Raw genomic sequence first — 18,017 nt, 5'->3', positions numbered from 1 at the left:
TAAGTCCCAGTTCAGGGACCAACTTAGATGAGGTAGCTTTTTATTTTGCCTAATAAGGACATTGAAAAATAACTACCAGCATCTTTTGATATCGTCATTTCAGAGAAAATAAAGGATATTATAATACCACATGAAAGAAATGAGGAAGGATAAAAGTCTCCAGCGGAGGGTGTGTAGAGTCCCCCCATATCAGGGCCACTCCTTTCTTTTCTCTGCTCTCTGCTCTGGAAGGCTGACCTATGTGGGCTCCATTAACAGAGGCCCTGGGCGCTATGGTTTCCAGTGGGGTTTACTCATAGAGGTGCCGGGGGTAAGAGGAAGGGAGAAGTGTGGAGGCAGATATTTATTACCTATTGCTTCCCGCCAGGCTGGTCCCTTCAGGCTGGTGGCTTCCCTTTAAGGAACAGTCACTGTGTTTGGTAAAAGGGTCTTCTCTATCCTGGTAGTCACTCCCACCCCTCTGAGGTCCTTTAGCCCAGGAGTAGTGATAGCTGAGCTGCTGTAGCCCAGGTTCCTGTACTGTGTATCTCTTATGCTTCCTTTACATCCCACCAACACCTTTGTCACTTGTTCCAGTGTAAAACCTCCCCTTGAATTATTATTACTATCATTATTATTATTGAGACAGGGTCTCAACTCTGTCACCTACGCTGGAGTGCAGTAGCACAATCATGGCTCACCACAGCCTCAACCTTCTAGGCTCAGGTGATCCTCCCATCTCAGCCTCCTGAGTAGCTAAGACTATAGGCGCCTGCCACCATGCCTGGCTAATTTTTGTTTTTTTTTGTAGAGACTGGGTTTTGCCATGTTGTACAGGCTGGTCTTGAACTCCTGGGCTCAAGCAGTCCACCCACCTTGGCCTCCCAAAGTGCTGGGATTACAAGCATGAGCCACCATGCCCGCCCCCCAACTTGAATTATTATTACTCAAGTATTCCATTGGTTTCCTGTTGGGATTCAGACTGCTACAAGGAGAGTCCTTGAAATCTAGCAAATTTAGCTTCATGAAGTTTGACTGCATTGTCCCTATTTTTCTCATTTCACCGCCGACCAGTCAAAGCTTCATCTTGTTTGATCCATGTTACCATCCTGTCTTTTCTGACTTTCTTGGATTCCAAGTGGCGACTGCTTATCCGTAGCGTGAAACCTTTTTACTCCCTCTGTAGATATCCCATTAGTAGAATACACTAATGTGTAATGGGGAGAACAGTTGGGCAAACTGGTAGGTACCTCAAATTGCAGTGTGTCTGAGGGAGGCTTGAAAGCAAGGGAGTGGCCAGACCACCCAGGCTTCGAGGTGGCACATTCTTCCCCTTATCCGTCTCCATTGGTGCACACCAGAGGCTCATGAACCTGCCAGGAATGGTTCCATCAGTTCACAAGCTGAAGTGGTTGTAGTTAGTCTTTCTAAAAGTTGACTCTTAAAAGATTTTCATTTTTAATTTCTGCCTTCATGAAAGTTTGCCACCCTCATGCAACTAGTTGGACTAGTATATTGGTTTCACAGTTTATTTAGCTAATACCTCATATTGTTGTTTTTGTGTTCGCAACATTTATCATGTTTCAAATGCTACAAAGTACATTTTTAAAGTCTGGAATGTTCAGGGAAGATTAAGGTGAGTATGCCACACTTTCCTTTTCTCGTTCTGTCCCCTCCCTGCCAACCCCTCTGACATTACACTTGCGCATTTATTGTCCTTGGGACGCTAAGTGATTATAACTCTCTTTAGCAATGATCTGTTACTGGGTACAACATGGTATAATAAGAAAAGTTCATGTTCTTTCTCTCGAGGGATGGTATATTAGTAAGGATATAGGTTCAGCTATGTGTAACAGAGACTCACATATTATAGTTGTTTACATACATTGGGAGTTCAAATCTCTTATCATGGTAGAGATGTAGATGGCTCAGGGCTAGTGTGGTGGCTTTGCTCTGTGAAGTTGTCTAGGGACTGGGCTCCTTCTTTTTCTCCTGAGCAATTTGCCCTCATTCGTATGGTCCAAAACTACACTTATTCCCTTTGAGGGAACTAAATACGGGAAGGACATCACTAATACTCACATCCTGTGGTCATAATTTGGTCACATGACTGCACCTGGCTGTAAAAGGAAGCAGAGAAATGATGCCTTTTTTCTCCACCCAACAATTTAGCAGTTTATTATTAGAAAGGGAGAATAGATATTATGGAGAGGTTAGCCACAGTTGGGAAGTGTTAAGGTCTTCTTGTGCCAGACAAGATATTTTCTTACAAGTAAGTCAAAGGGAAGGCTGTGCAGTTCCACTGAGCTTGAGTTGACTCTGAGGCATCTAAACTGATAACAAGGGACTAGACTGCGGATGAATTTTTTGAAACCAAACAGTACAATGTAGTCACGGGCTTTAGAGGTGAGCACTGGAATCCCCATAGAGAATGATTTCTTTAAGGCGTGATATGCAGAGAAAGAAGACCACATCCCAGATTGCATCTAAGTATATGTTTCATACATTTTCCCAGTTGGGAGACTGAACGAGGAAGAAGAGAAATTGAATAAAGCAAAGAAATGTAGAGGTGGTAGATGTTGGGTAGGTGTTCTCCAGGGGTCTCTTGCATATGTACTTGTGAGCAAAGCCACTGACTGTCTGTGTTCCGGACTGTCTTTTCAAAGATCTTTATATAGTGAATGAACAGCATTGGAAGCCAAAGATAGTGTTTTTCTTCAGAACAAGAGCAGGCATGCTTACTGTCCAGTATTAAACATATAGGTTCTCTACGCTCAGAACTCTTCTCCTGTAGTGCACCTCAGTGTGTGAAAAGGTATCATCTCTCTTCGCATCTCCTTTTGGGAAGTGAGTACTAAAGAACCACCACAAATGTTGGTACATTGACTATTGCTATTACTGTGAGCAATTAACCATTTTTTGGTCTCTGGCCAGGAGTCTTATGGCATCTGCTAGCATCCATGAAACTGGCAGGTGAACTTGGAAGTCTGCAAATAGGGTAAAAATCTCAGACCCTTCACAGTTCTTAATAGGAAGGAGAGTTTCAAGTCAAAATTAGGGTTGTTCGTTACCAAATGCTACAAAGAAGTTAAAGAAATTGAAGAATAAGAAAAGGCCTTGGGTTAGTGACACAATACCATGGCTCTCAAAGTTTTGGACTCAGGACCCTTAACACTCAACTTATTGAGGGCCCCAAAGAGCTTTTGTTTCTGTGGGTTATACCTATTGATATTTGCTACAGTAGGAATACATCTATTAATTCATTTAAAAATTATGACATCTACATGCACAAAAATACATCAAGCTGAACCTCATAACTTATACACAATTAAGTGAAAATGGATCATACTTCTAAAAGTAAAATGTAAACCTATAAAACTTTTAGAAGAGAACATAGGAGAAATTCATTATACCTGGAATAGGCAAAAAGTTCATAATATAATGGCAAGCCACAATCCATAAAAGAAAAAAATCTAACTGGACTTAATCAAAATATAAAACCTTCGTGTTGTGAAAGACACTGTTACAAGAATTTTAAAACAAGCTACAAAATAGGAGAAAGGGGTTTCAAACTATATATTTGACAAAAAGTTAAAAGAACTCTCAAAACTCAAGAGCAAGAAAACAACCCAATTTTTAAAATGGGCAAAAGACTTAAACACACATTTCACCAAAAGGAACATGCAGTTGGCAAATTAGCACCTGAAGAAGATGTTTGACATCGTCAGTCATTAGAGAGATGACCATTTAAAACACGATGAGAAACTACCACATACATATTAGGATAATAATTATTAATAATCAATTAACAGTGATAGTGTCAAGTACTGGCAAGGATGGAGGGCAACTGGAACTCTCATACATTGCTGTTGGGAATGTAAAATAATACAGCCACTCTGGAAAACAATTGGGAAGTCGGTAGAGAAATTACATATATACTTACCATATGACTCAGCAATCCATCTCCTAGGTGTTTACTCTAGAGAATTGAAAATATGGGTTCACACAAAAACCTGTGCGGGCATACCTTAGAGATAATGCAGGTTTGGTTTCAGACCACTGCAAGAAAACGAATATCGCAATAAAGCTAGTCACATGACATTTTTGGTTTCCTAGTGCATATAAAAGTCACATTTATCATTTATACCATACTGTAGTCTGTTAAGTGTGCGTTAGCAATATGTCTAAAAAAACAAAGTACATACCATAATTTAAAAATACCTTATTGCCAATAAATGCTAAAGTTGAGTCTTCAGCAAGTTGTAATTTTTTTTGCTTGTGGAAGATCTGGGCTTGATGTTGATGGCAGCTGACTGATCAGGGTGGTGGTTGCTGGTGCAATAATGGTTCACTGCGACCTCGACCTCCCAGGCTCAAGTGATCCTTCCACCTCAGCCCCTGAGTAGCTGGAACCATGGGCGTGTGCCACCACACCTGGCTGATTTTTGTTGTTGTTGAGACACGGTTTCGCCATGTTGCCCAGGCTGGTCTCAAACTCACAATTTCTTAAAATGCCATGCATTGATTGACACTTCCTTTCACGAAAGATTACTCTGTAGTATGCAGTGCTGCTTGATTGCATTTTACCCACAGGTAGAATTTCTTTCAAAATTGGAATCAGCCCTCTCAAGCCCTGCCACTGCTTTATCAACTAACTTGATGTAATATTCTGAATGTTTTGTGATCATTTCAGCAATGTTCGCACTTCGGAAGGATGAGGAAAAGAGGATTGCTTGAGGCCAGGAGTTTGAGAGCAACCTAAGCAACATAGTGAAACTCCTCTCTAAAAAAATATTTTAAAATTTAGCCAGACCTGTAGTCCCAGCTATTCGGGAGGCTAAAGTGCCGTATGGTGCCAATGCACTCCAACCTGGCCAACAGAGCCAGACCGCAACTCAAAAGAACAAAAACAAAACAAAACAAAAAGCAATGTTGACAGCGTCTTCACCCAGAGTAGATTTCATCTCCAGAAACTCCTTTCTTTACTCGTTCATTAGCAGTAACTCCTCTTCATCTGTTCAAGTTTTGTCATGAGACTGCAGCAATTCATTCACATCTTTGGGCTCCCCTTCTAATTCTAGTTATCTTGCTGTTTCCACCACATCTGCAGTTACTTCTTCCACTGAAATCTTGAATTCCTGAAAGTCGTCACCTATGAGGGTTAGAATCAATTTCTTCCAAACTTCTGTTAATATTGATGTTTTGACCCACTTTCATGAATCTGAATGTACTTAATGACATCTAATACAGTGAATCCTTTCTAGAAGGTTTTCAGTTTACCTTGCCTAGATCTATCAGAGGAATCACTATGGCAGCTATAGCTTCATAACGTTTATTTCTTATATAATGAGACTTGAAAGTCAAAATTACTCCTTGATCCATGGACTGCAGAATAGATGTTGTGTTAGCAGGCATAAAAACAACATTCATCTCTTTGTACATCTCCATCAGAGCCTTGGATGAACAGGTGCATTGTCAATAAGCAGTCATATTTTTAAAGAAATCTCTTATTCTGAGCAATAGGTCTCAACAGTGGGCTTAAAATATTCAGTAAACCCTGCTGTAAACAGATGTGCTCTCAACCCAACTTTGTTTTTTCATTTATAGAGCACAGGCAGCATAGATTTAGCATAATTCTGAAAGGCCCTAGGATTTTCAGAATGGTAAATGAGCATTGGCTTCAACTTAAAATCACCAGCTGCATTAGCCCCTAACAGAAGAATCAGCCTGTCCTCTGAAGCTTTGAAGCTGGGCATTGACATGTCACTATCTATGAAAGTCCTAGATGGTATTTTTTTCCCCAATATAAGGCTGCTTCATCTTCTACTGAAAATCTGTTGTTTTAGTGTAGCTACCTTCAATTATCTTAGCTAGATCTTCTGGAAAACTTGCTGCAATTTCTACATCAGCATTTCCTGCTTTACCTTATACTTGAAAGTTACAGAGGCAGCTTCTTTCCTTAAACCTCATGAATCAACCTCTGTTAGCTTCCAACTTTTCTTTTGCAGCTTCCTCACCTCTTTTAGCTTTCATAGAATTGAAGAGAGTTAGGACCCTACTCTGGATTAGGCTTTGGTTTAAGGGAATATTGTGGCTTGTTTGATCTTTCTACCCAGACCACTAAAACTTTCTCCATATCAGCAGTAAGTCTGTTTTGCCTTCTTATCATTTGTGTGTTCACTGGAGTAGTGCTTTGAATTTGCTTTAAGAGCTTTTCCTTTACATTCACAACATGGTTAACTGGTGCAAGAAGCCTAGCTTTCAGCCTCTCTCGGCATTTGACATGCCTTTCTCACTAAGCTTAATTATTTCTAGCTTTTGATTTAAAGGAAGAGGCATGGGACTCCTACTTTCACTTGAACACTTAGAGGCCATTGTTGAGTTATTAATTAGCCCATTATTGTTGAGTCTTATGGAATAAGTAGGCCCGGGGAGAGGGAGATAGACTGGGGAAAAGGCAGGTCAGTGGAGCAGTCGGAACACAAAAGAGTTGTCAATGAAGTTTGCCACCTTATATCAGCATGGTTTGTGGCATCTCCAAACGATTACAATAGTAACATTAAAGAACAATGATCGGCCGGGTGCGGTGGCTCATGCCTGTAATCCCAGCACTTTGGGAGGCTGAGGCGGGCGGATCACGAGGTCGGGAGTCCAAGACCAGCCTGACCAACACGGTGAAACCCCGTCTCTACGAAAAATACAAAAATTAGCTGGGCGTGGTGGCACATGCCGGTAATCCCAGCTACTCAGGAGGCTGAGGCAGGAGAATAGCTTGAATCTGTGAGGTGGAGCTTGCGGTGAGCCAAGATTGTGTCATTGCACTCCAGCCTGGGAAACAGAGAGAGACTTCAATACAAAAAAATAAAAAAGATTACAGATCACCATACTAGATAAAACAGTAATGACAAGTTTTGAAGTATCACAAGAATTACCAAAATGTGACCTGGAGACACAAAGTGAGCACCTCCTGTTGGAAAAATGGGGCCACAAAACTTGCTTCCCACAAACCTTCAATTTGTAAAAAATGCAGTATCTGTGAAGTGCAGTAAAGTGAAGCACAATAAAAAGAGGTATGCCCGTACATGGAAATTTATAGCAGCTCTGTTTGTAATCACCAAAACTGAAACAACCCAGATGTCCCTCAGTCAGTGCGTGGATAAACAAACTTTGGGACACAACCATACCATGGATACATAAGAACTCTGCAGAAAGGAATAAGCTATTGATACACGCAGCCACATGGATGGATGGATCTCAAAGGCATTATTCTTTGAAGCTGCTTCTTAAAGCAGCCTGATTGTACTGTATGATTCAATTTATATGACATTTTAGGAAAGAAAAAACTTTAGCAAGAACAAATCAGTAGTTGCCGGGAGCTGGTGGGGAGTGGAGGGAGAGGGTTACTACTAATAATTAATATGAGGGATTTTTGAGGGTGATGGACTAGTCTGTATCCTGACAATAGAGTCGTGGTAGTTATATGAGTCTATCCGTGTGTTAAAATTTGCAGAACTGTACAGCAAAAAAGGAAATTTTACTGTAAGTTAATTTAAAAATAAAATTAAATAGCAATATAAACTCATTATGTAAATGTAGCACACTTTTTATGAAAGTTAACCATATTTTCAAAAACAACAAAAAATTAGAACAGTGGCATTGTTTTACATTTTTTGTAAATCTCTTTACTGTCTAGCTTTATATAGAGAGCTGAGTTCTCATATCTCCTTCTGCATTCACTCTGTTGTGATATCACATGTCACATCATTTCTGGAAAACCCTACTATATATACACTTGAAAGAGGCTGAGAGTGAAAAAAGCCAGTAATGTCTTAGTAGTTTTAGGATAATTGTTTTGACCCTGTGGAGCATCTGAAATGGTCTCAGGGATTCCCAAGGGTTTCTGAACCCACTTTGAAAACCAATGATATAACACATTGTTCCAAATTTTATTTTCATAGCATCTTGACTTTTATTTTCCTAGCTACATCCACATGTTCCCTGTGTTTACTTAATGCCTATGTTCAAATTGGCCCTTTTTTAAAACTTAAATTTATTTAAAGAGGAAACTTGCTATATCTCCTATAAATAGAAAACCAGTACCACCTTCCCATAAATAGTAAATACAAAACAAATAAGCAATGAGAAACTTAATATACATTTTAAAAGTTTATATCTGGGCCAGGTGCGGTGGCTCATGCCTGTAATCCCAGCGCCTTGGGAGGCCGAGGCGGGTGGATCACCAGAGGTCAGGAGTTCAAGACCAACCTGGCCAACATGGTGAAACCCCATCTCTACTAATAGTAAAGTACAAAAATTAGCCAGGTGTGATGGCGGGCACCTGTAATCCCAGCTACTCAGGAGGCTGAGACAGGAGAATCGCTTGAACCCGAGAGGCAGAGGTTGCAGTGAGGCAAGATTGCACCACTACACTCTAGCCTGGGCGACAGAGTGAGACTCCGTCTCAAATAAATAAATAAATAAATAACTTAAATTAAATTAAATTAAATTGAAAGTTTACCTCTGAACCATCTAAAATCGTCTCTGCATGCCACGGTTTGGAAAACAGTAATGTAGAGAAGAAACAACAATGATCATGATAGCTAATTCTAACATGCTACTTCATTTGTATCAACCCATTGAGTCCTGGCAATTACCGCTGTACAAGGCAGACAGAATTATTATACTGTCTTTCTACAAAAAAAAGAAAGAAAAAAAAAAAACTTTGAAGCACAAGGAGGTTGAAGAAGTTGCTCAGGGTTCCACAACAAGTAAATTCCGGAGCTGGAATTTGAATCCAAGCAATCTGGCTGCAGAGTCCAAAATGCTGTCTTGGCACATGGGAAACCTAGATCTTTGTTGAAGTCCTGCCATCAGTTGGTTCTTAGACATGTCCCTGAACCTCACTGTCCTCATCAGTAAAATGAGAAAGGTGAACTAAATCAATGTTACAAGTTTAAATGTCTGGTGCCCACGGGGGCCAGATAGTTAAGGGGAAACTAGACTGAATGCGATACAATAGGGAGTGGTGGGGATTTTACATCTTATCTGAAGAAGGCAGCTTCTATCAGTTTCAACTGTTTTTTATTTTTATTTTTTTGGCCTTTATTTTATTTGATGAGAGAAGATTGAGGTCTGGGTATTTTTGTGTAAAGTTTCCCAAGTTTTAGAACACTTGGAAGGGCCCGCCATGCACACGGGCTGACTGCTTTGTGACTTCTTGACTGGATGAGCTCCTCTTGACTTAGAGGATTTATGATTAAATGAGCTGTTTTTGTACAACGGTAGAAACTAAATCCAAATTACAGAAATAGGCAGTTTAAAACAGTGACGAAAGGGGATAAGGACTTAGAACGTGGCTCAACACAGCCTACATAAATGTTGATTAAGAGCTGGGTTAATTGAAAAGCCAAGGTACATTCATAGAATAACAAAGTGTATTTCTTTGTGTTCCTTTTGTGTTGTATTAGAGTAAATCAGCAATATTTATCCAGTGCTAATTCTCAGTTTGCAGAGAGCTAATGTAATCATGAGATGAGCTTATTGAAATTCTTTTCTTAGACATAGAGACTTGCCCAAGAATGGTGAGTATTAGGAACTTTAGTCAGCACTTGCTCAGAATAGTAAATGCGAACATGTGATTTATGCCATTGTGTGCGCAAAGTAATGTTTCCTGAGACATTTTCTATATAGATGTTGGCTAGTTTTTGTTTTCTTGTCGTGGGAGGGGGGTGTTGGCTTGTTGCTCCCCCCTCCTCTCCTTATCAGATTTCCTTCCATGGCGTATGACAATGTGGCAGGGCCAGTTTCTCTGTGAATCCACAGTAAAACATACTGGTGGTTTCACAATTAAGCCAAACTTGGGTTTATGGCTTATACATGTTTATGTGAATTCCTGCATTTGTTTTTATGTGTGTGTGTATATTCATGAAAGATCTGTTTGAGAGAGGAAGAAAAAGGGAGGATAAAACCTATAGACTGAATCATAAAAGATGGGTTTATTCATTAATGACATCATAAGGATAGTATTTTCTCTTGGTTAATAAATTACTTCTTTGGAGGGTGTTGTAAGCCATCCAAAGATAGTCATGCCATTTCTTGGAAAAGATCTGAAGCAACTAGTAATTGAAATGATAATCATTTGATCAGAGAGCTATTTGAAAATAACACTCATCTACAAACTTGTCTCTTCTGGGAAACCGTATGTAGTCAAAATGTTGCCAAATTGTCTCTTTACTAATGTTGAGACTGATACACCTAATTATTTTCCAGTACATTCTAAACTTGATTTCTGGTGTGCCCTGTCCAGAAGCTGTTCCCATATGCTTTGAAACAATATCTAGCCTGACTTTATTCTGACATTTAATAATCACCATGAAAATAGCTATAAAATGCATGACAACTACAGATCTTTTATTTCAAGAGGATGGTGTGGTGAATCTGAGGGAAATCATCCGTTGAAATGGTACTTTGTAATGGGCCCCATTGTTTATAAAGTACTCAAATTTTTTCTTGAGCAGAGGATAAAAACACAGTTTCCCACTTTGTCTCCCGTTTAGTGGTAGTTCATGTTTAATCATGATAAGGTAAAAGATTCCATTACTGAAGTTTTACTTTTCATTTTTGATAGAGTATTTGTTACTCTGCTGCTGCCTAACAGACTTTCTTCTCAGAAGCAGCTTGGAACTCAGTGAGGAAAATTGAAATTTTAGATTCTACCTTAAAACATAAAAAAAAAAAAACCCTCAACCCAGGGCTTCTTATTATGTGAAGGTTATCCTAATAACCTTTTTTTGTTCGAATTGGAGAAGTGTGTGTGTGTGTGTGTGTGTGTGTGTGTCGGTGGGGCAAAAGGAGGAAGAAAAAGTCATGTTTGGGGAGGAGGAAGAAGTCCTGTTTAACAGCAAAATTAGCCAAAATCAGTTGTGAATTCCTTTTGTTTAATAGCTTTGAAACATCTTCCTGTTGTTGTTTGTCAGAAATATTTCTAAGATTTTGTAAGCTTAGGGGTTTTCACAGCTAAGCTTTCTTCAGAAATGTGAACTAAAAAAAATGAAAGAAGTCAGTTCAAGTTGAAATGTCAATGCTTAAATAACTTAAAACCCAGTGAGATGATCTTCTTGAGCCTTTTCCAAAGAATCTTCGGGTGACGGGGCCTCCCTTTGTTCCATGTATGGATGTCTATTAAATATCTTGCTGGATTAATTCTGAGTCAGAAAAGTTGGTTGTTTCCTAGAAGCAATTAAAGATGCTTAACATTCAAATTTATGATCCAGAGGAGAAACTTACATTTCAACTACTTTTCTTAGATTCAAAGACTTTTTCCTCACTCACCCTCTCACCCTCTACCCCATATGTATTAAAAGAAAAAATCAGTTCATTTCTCAGCTTACAAAGTTTTTCAGAAACATGAGAATGTGTAAGTTTCTTTCAGTGGGAAGCACATAACATTTATGAAGTATTTCTTTTGGGATTACATCACAGTTTTATTTAATTTTTAGGACAAAAGTTAAATTCAATATTTGTGTATAAGCCAAGGGAAAATGTACCATAAACATAGGAATTTGGGGGTGAGTCAGAGTTCCAAGAATCCTAGATTTACTTAGACCATTTATGTAGAGACAGGCTCACCATTAGTCATCTAGCTTTCACTTTTTACATTTGCCATTAATTACACCTAAAAACTAGCTTTCACCCAAGTGGTCAGCTAGGTAGAGTGTGAGCTTGGGCAATCAACATTAAAAATGGCTATTAGAATTACTGTCCTATTTTTGGATACTTTCTAATTGTGTAACAAATACAAAACTTATTCCTTAACTAAACAACTAGCAGTGAAAAACCATTGAAATGAAGTGAGTTACTAAAGATTCTGTGTCACCAAAATGCACACAGTCTCCTTGCATTAGGTTAAACCACTCATATGGCATTTCAGGTGGGCCTTGTGGAGAGTGGATCATTTCCCTCAAACCTATAAATAACCGTTTTTTGTTCTTCCCCAACCACCTCTTGTAGGATGAAGTCATTGCTGTTTCCGAAAAGGTGATTGTGAAGCTTGAAGACCTGGTCAAGTGGGTACATTCTGATTTCTCCAAGTGGAGATGTGGCCTCCACGCTGGACCCGTGAAAACTGAGGCCTTGGGAAGGAATGGACAGAAGGAAGCTCTGCTGAAGTACAGGCAGTCAACCCTAAACAGTGGACTCAACTTCAAAGATGTTCTCAAGGAGAAGGCAGACCTGGGTAAATATGACTCGTACTTTTAAATCTAATGTGTGGGCGTATATAGTAACTTTTCGGTTGTAGATTTTTCTGGAAACGCTATCATTTGTATATAAATATATTTAAAATTTCTTTAACCTCAAAGGGGCCTAAGAATATGGATGGAGAAATGACTGGATGGGTAAGGAATGAGTGTTACCTGTTGGATCACAGGACCATTTATGTGTGGATCCTTGCTCTGGGGTGATACAGTGGTTCTGAACAACTTTCAGTGTGATGTCAAGGCAGACGATTTGATTATAGCACCTGAAATTTAATTAATAAAGAGTTTATATACTTGCTATAAGTATGTAGTATGACATCTATTAACACCATGTCCCAATTTCATGTTTTACATTGAGTGGAAAACAAACTGAGGAAAAGAGATGACTTCCTCAATGTGGAGCAAGAAAACAATGTCAAGCCAGGGGATCCACTGGTTGGCAACCAATGGCATAGGTTTGCTTGATCCTTTAGCGTTCAGTGGTACCATCTATATATATATATATATATTTTTTGCATATATATATATATATATATATATATATTTTTTTTTTTTTTTGCTTCCTTCCCTCTTCCACTGTAAGTTTAAAGGAGAACTTGGACTGTGGAGTAATTACGCTGGTTGGTGTTTGCATACTAACTCTGCTGCTTACTTAGCTGTGTGGCCTAAGGCAAATAATTCAACTTATAAGCCTCAGTTTCCCCATCTAAAAAATAGGGAAACTTTACAGGGTTATTGTGAGATGTGAGATAGAAAGGGTAGAGCACATTGACTGGCATAAACGAGGGGCTCCATAATTAGTTATATTGCTTTTTCTTAACACTTTCTTCTCCAGTGACATTTTGTGTCCTTTCATTGCTTTTTTCCCTTCTGTTTGTATTCCCATGTCATTCACTGATTTACTCTCCTAGCATTGCTCAAGACGAAAATTGTTGACCTCTGATTTAGACTAGTTATTTCCTCTTTAGGCAAAGAGGAACTGCGCTTTAACATATTAAGGCATCTTTTTCTTTCATTTGCGCACAATGCTGATTTTTGCAGTCCTATTTTATGCCTTAATGTGACAGCTTCCTGTTTTTTTTTTTTTAAACCCAGAACTTAACTATTACAACAAACCTAGGCAATTTATTTTAATTGGCATAAAGAGACTGAATAACACCAGTAACTGACTGTGGCTTTCATGTGACTGGTTTGTGATGAGCTGTGCTGTGTTTTGGGAATAGCATTAATATTTTCTTGCAGTTTGAGTTTAACTATCAACAGTTTCCTGGCATCTTTTGGTTGATGTCAGACGGGAACATTTTGGATATGGCAGCCTGATTGTCACGTGCACATTTAGAGAAAATTATTAAGCTAGTGGTTTTCCTTCTAAAGCCAAAGAGTTTTTTAATAGTCTTCCTATATATACTATTACACCCCCCAGTTTTGTGAACACACAATGACTAGTCTTATGACTTGCGATAATGCTGAATAATACATCTGTTGTGTTACTTTCCTAATGTATGATCCAAGTTGTATTGCCATTGTCTTATGTTTTCCTTAACATTAAAACCTTTCTTTTGTTTGTTTAATTTTGTGTGTGTGTTATGGAATATACTGTTACTAATAAAAAATTAAACAGGAAACCCACAGGGGACAAAAGGATGTGTAGATGGTTAAGCTTGATGTCACACATATAAACAAGAGTATTTATAGCAAGGTTTATGTTTAAAATTGTGTTTAAAATGGATAATTTATTAATGAACAGGAAAATAAGTCTAACTTCTTAATTCCACCCAAAGAATTAAGAAGTTGATCCTCCTGGATTCTAAAAAAAAGAAGGTCCATATTCTACCTTTTTGCAATTGATGCCAGAAGAAATTGGTTTATAGTGGTCACAGTACTTGCAGGTGGTTTGACCTGGAAAATCTAGATGAGTGGTTTTTAAATCTAGTTGCTCATTAGACTCATGAAAGAAATTTAAAAAACAGTACTGATTACTGAGTCCAGCTTCTCTAGATTCTTCATTCAGTAGGACTAAGGAAAGGCCAAGGAATGTGTATTGATAAAAAAGTTACAGGACGGGTGCGGTGGCTCACGCCTGTAATCCCAGCACTTTGGGAGGCTGAGGCGGGTGGATCATCTGAGGTCAGGAGTTCGAGACCAGCCTGGCCAACATGGTGAAACCCCTTCTCTACTAAAAATACAAAAATTGGTCGCGCATGGTGGCAGAGGCCTGTAATCTCAGCTACTTGGGAGGCTGAGGCAGGAGAATTGCTGGAACCTGGGAGGCAGAGGTTGCATTGAGACGAAATCATCGCACCATTGCACTGCAGTCCAGGCGACAACAGCGAGACTCTGTCTAAAAAAGCGGGGTTCTTAGGTTGACTCTGATTTTGTTTGTTTGTTTGTTTTGGTCTCATTTTGGAGACAGCTTTATGATCAGTGCTGAAGAAGGTAAAATAATCAACAGGAGAGTTGATTGGGAGGCTCTCCCCTGGGGAACAAGAAACACCATGTACTTAAAAATTTTTTAATGTAAAATACCCCTTTAAGGATAGAATTTAGGGCCTTGAAATTCTACTCAGTTGCTATGAACTGTGAGGAATTTGAGACAAATAGCTTTTGTAATTGCAATGCACACTGTGTTGTAATAATGTGGAAAGAGAAACAAAAACTTTCCTTAATGTAATGAGTTTCCATTATCTGCCTGATCTAAGGTTGGTAAGTCTACATTGTCAGGATTTATATTGAAGAGATAGGGGGTGTCATTTTCTTTACACATTCCTTTCCCCACAACTTTCTCTTCAGCCTCTTCCTTTCTCTGTCTATAACATCAAAATATTTGTTGTCTGTACTTTTCTTTCTCCACAGTGGTTTTCTTATCTCCTTTTCTGTTGGTCACACTGAAACCACCTCCAATACCACATTGTTAATGGAAATTCACACACTTATTAGGTTTTTCCTTCTGTAGAACCCTTCCAACTCCTCATTGTTCTTACCAAAGAAAGAAGATGAACTGTGAGATTATTTGAGACCCCCCCTTTTTTCTGGTGGAAGTAAGCAAAGAACGGAAAGATCTCACCTTTCTATGGATAAAGTAAAACTCCAACATGTTATTGTTTTTTAACTGAGTTACTTCATAGTGTTAAAACATCAATAATAACCAAATAATTAGATCGGTTCTTAGAGAAGGGATTTTAAAATATAAAAGCTCATTAAAGAACTTTACTTGCTCAGTGTTTAGGTAGAATAAGTTCCCTTTAATCCCAGTTTGTGTCACTTCCTGTCTCTCTCTGAATAGTAAAAAAAAAACAAGAATGTTCTCACAAATGTGTGTCTGCCAACAAATTAATACTCCACAAAGAGAAACTCTGCCCCACATGGCAGCTTCCAATAAATGCTCTGATTCAAATCACAACTCTTTCATTTTTTTTTATCCCCTTCCCCCTTGAGAGAGCACATTTAGACAATATTTGAGGATGTCATCTTTCTGCTTTTTAAAACTCTCTAGAGTTTTCGTTTTAAGACTCTTAATGGTTGATGACTAAAACTACAGATCTGGATAGTGGAAAAACTAATAATCTTAAAAAACACTTCTGAGATGTGGCAAAGTGCATTCATTCTCTTCCCTCCTCTTTGTCCTTTTCAAAGAAAGAAAGTTCAATATGAAACCAATGCAAATTATGACTTTACTCAGTGAGATATTTTACCTTCTTTCAGACTGTTTCATACTGAAGTTTATAAAAAAAAAAAAAAGAAAAATAACTATGTTAAAATAGGAGGGTTAAGGAATGTATTATTCATAAGCATAATGAACACAAGAACCTGTTTTTCCAGAAGAATTGGGTTGATTAAATCATTCACCACACAAGCCTCTAGTTATTTATTTTTGTCTTTAGAATTACAGTACTTAGCTTTTATAATAAAGTGGACTTGATACCCATATTTGGTATGGCAGTTGAAAATAGTCAAATGAAGAATTATTTCGTTTTACAAAATTTTTAGCAAGTAAGGAATATAAACACTATCAGTTAAGCACAGCAAACTTGCATTTTTTATTCCTTGGGCTATAGTTTGAAAAAAAATCAAATTATTTTATGTAACACTGATTCTTACAGAGTTCCTTTAAGCGAAGTATGAAAGCTGCAGTGTAAGCTTTATTGGCCTATAAATATGTCATTATAGTTGGACTACATTTATATGCTTTGGATTGTTGTTTAAGCCAAGAAAATATGTCTCTACAGGTTGACTTTTTATTGAAGCCCTTTGAGGCATACAACAGAATGTATTTTAGGCCAAGGTTATTAAAACAGCATTTTCATTTTTTTGCAGCAGACTCATTGTCAATTATGCTGCCACAAACTGTCTGTGGATGGGCAGTTATGAATGGTTTCATCTCCAAATGTGTCTTTAGGAAAAGAAAGAAAAGATAGAGGAGTCTGAGCTGAAATCGAGAAAAAAGACCCAAAGATTATGTGTGGGGGTTTGGCTGAATTTAATGATGGGGGTTCCCTCAGTTCAATTTCTGTTTCTAAATCTGTCCCTTCAAATTGAGAAAGAGTAGCTTCCCCCTTTCTTCTGTTGCTGGTACTTTCACTGTACTTTTTGGGAATCAACAGCATGGTGGGGTTAAAAGAGCAGAGGGTGGGCTGTCAGGAGAATCTTGGCTCTACCTGTAGATCTGTCACCACTGGAAGAGTCACTATATGATTTTTCACCTGAGCGCTCTCATGAATTTATTAGGATTTGAAGACATGCTTCTTACTGGAACAATCCTTCCTTCCTTTCTAGATTTAAATTTTATGTGTATATTTTTGTTTGTTTTTTCAGTGAAGAAAAATAACTTTTATTATATTAATGAGAGCAATGAATTCTTAATTCTCAGCCACAAAAAATGATAAAATACAATGAGATTTTCAAAGGTAAAAAATAAAATATCTGTACTCAGATCATTGCTGCAGAGATAAAGTAAAATATTATTATACAACTCTAAAGTAACTTGAAAAGAATGCAACTGTTCAACCAAATGGCTCAAAGTAGATTTAAATTTTATGTGTATATTAAAGAGTCTTTGGAAGGTATTTGTTGTTTATATTTTACCTTGGATTGCTGGTTTCACTCTGCCATTTTCCATAACACTGCAACTTGAGAAGTTTCTTAAATGATATATTGTTTATACATTCAGCTTTCTTTTGTCTAAAATGGGCAATAATGTGTACCTGACTGTTTCTCGTTGGATTTTTGAGAAGACCAACTGAGAACAAATTAGTTAATATCTGTGGAAACATTTGTGATGTTGAAGTCTAAAGTGCTATTATTACTACATAGTTATTATGAGAAGCAGGTTCTGTATGATAGGGAGCCGTGTGGGACAAGGTTGGCTTATTTGTCCATTTTGAATTTCCCTAATCACACACGCATTCTAGTGATTTAGAATAGGGCTTACTCTCATGATTGTCCCCCTCAATAGAAAACTATTATAAAAGTCCTTCAGGGCCGGGCGCGGTGGCTCAAGCCTGTAATCCCAGCACTTTGGGAGGCCGAGACGGGCGGATCACGAGGTCAGGAGATCGAAACCATCCTGGCTAACACGGTGAAACCCTGTCTCTACTAAAAAATACAAAAAAACTAGCCGGGCGAGGTGGCGGGCGCCTGTAGTCCCAGCTACTCGGGAGGCTGAGGCAGGAGAATGGCGTGAACCCGGGAGGCGGAGCTTGCAGTGAGCTGAGATCCGGCCACTGCCCTCCAGCCTGGGCGACAGAGCAAGACTCCGTCTCAAAAAGAAAAAAAAAAAAAGAG

At 38.5% G+C, this 18,017-nt stretch overlaps 1 protein-coding gene across 1 annotated transcript in view; it reads left to right on the top strand.

The window, feature by feature from the left end:
* The window catches only part of ARID5B (AT-rich interaction domain 5B), a 192,379-nt gene that overhangs the window by 26,341 nt on the left and 148,021 nt on the right, over positions 1–18,017 (top strand). Inside the window, exon 3 of the mRNA XM_025396594.1 lies at positions 11,989–12,214. Coding sequence (XP_025252379.1) covers positions 11,989–12,214 — 226 coding nt within the window. The remainder of the gene's footprint in view (positions 1–11,988; positions 12,215–18,017) is intronic.

The sequence above is a fragment of the Theropithecus gelada genome, chromosome 9 (genome assembly GCF_003255815.1).
Source record: "Theropithecus gelada isolate Dixy chromosome 9, Tgel_1.0, whole genome shotgun sequence".
Classification (NCBI taxonomy): Eukaryota; Metazoa; Chordata; class Mammalia; order Primates; family Cercopithecidae; genus Theropithecus; species Theropithecus gelada.
This window is presented reverse-complemented; position numbering and strand designations above follow the sequence as displayed.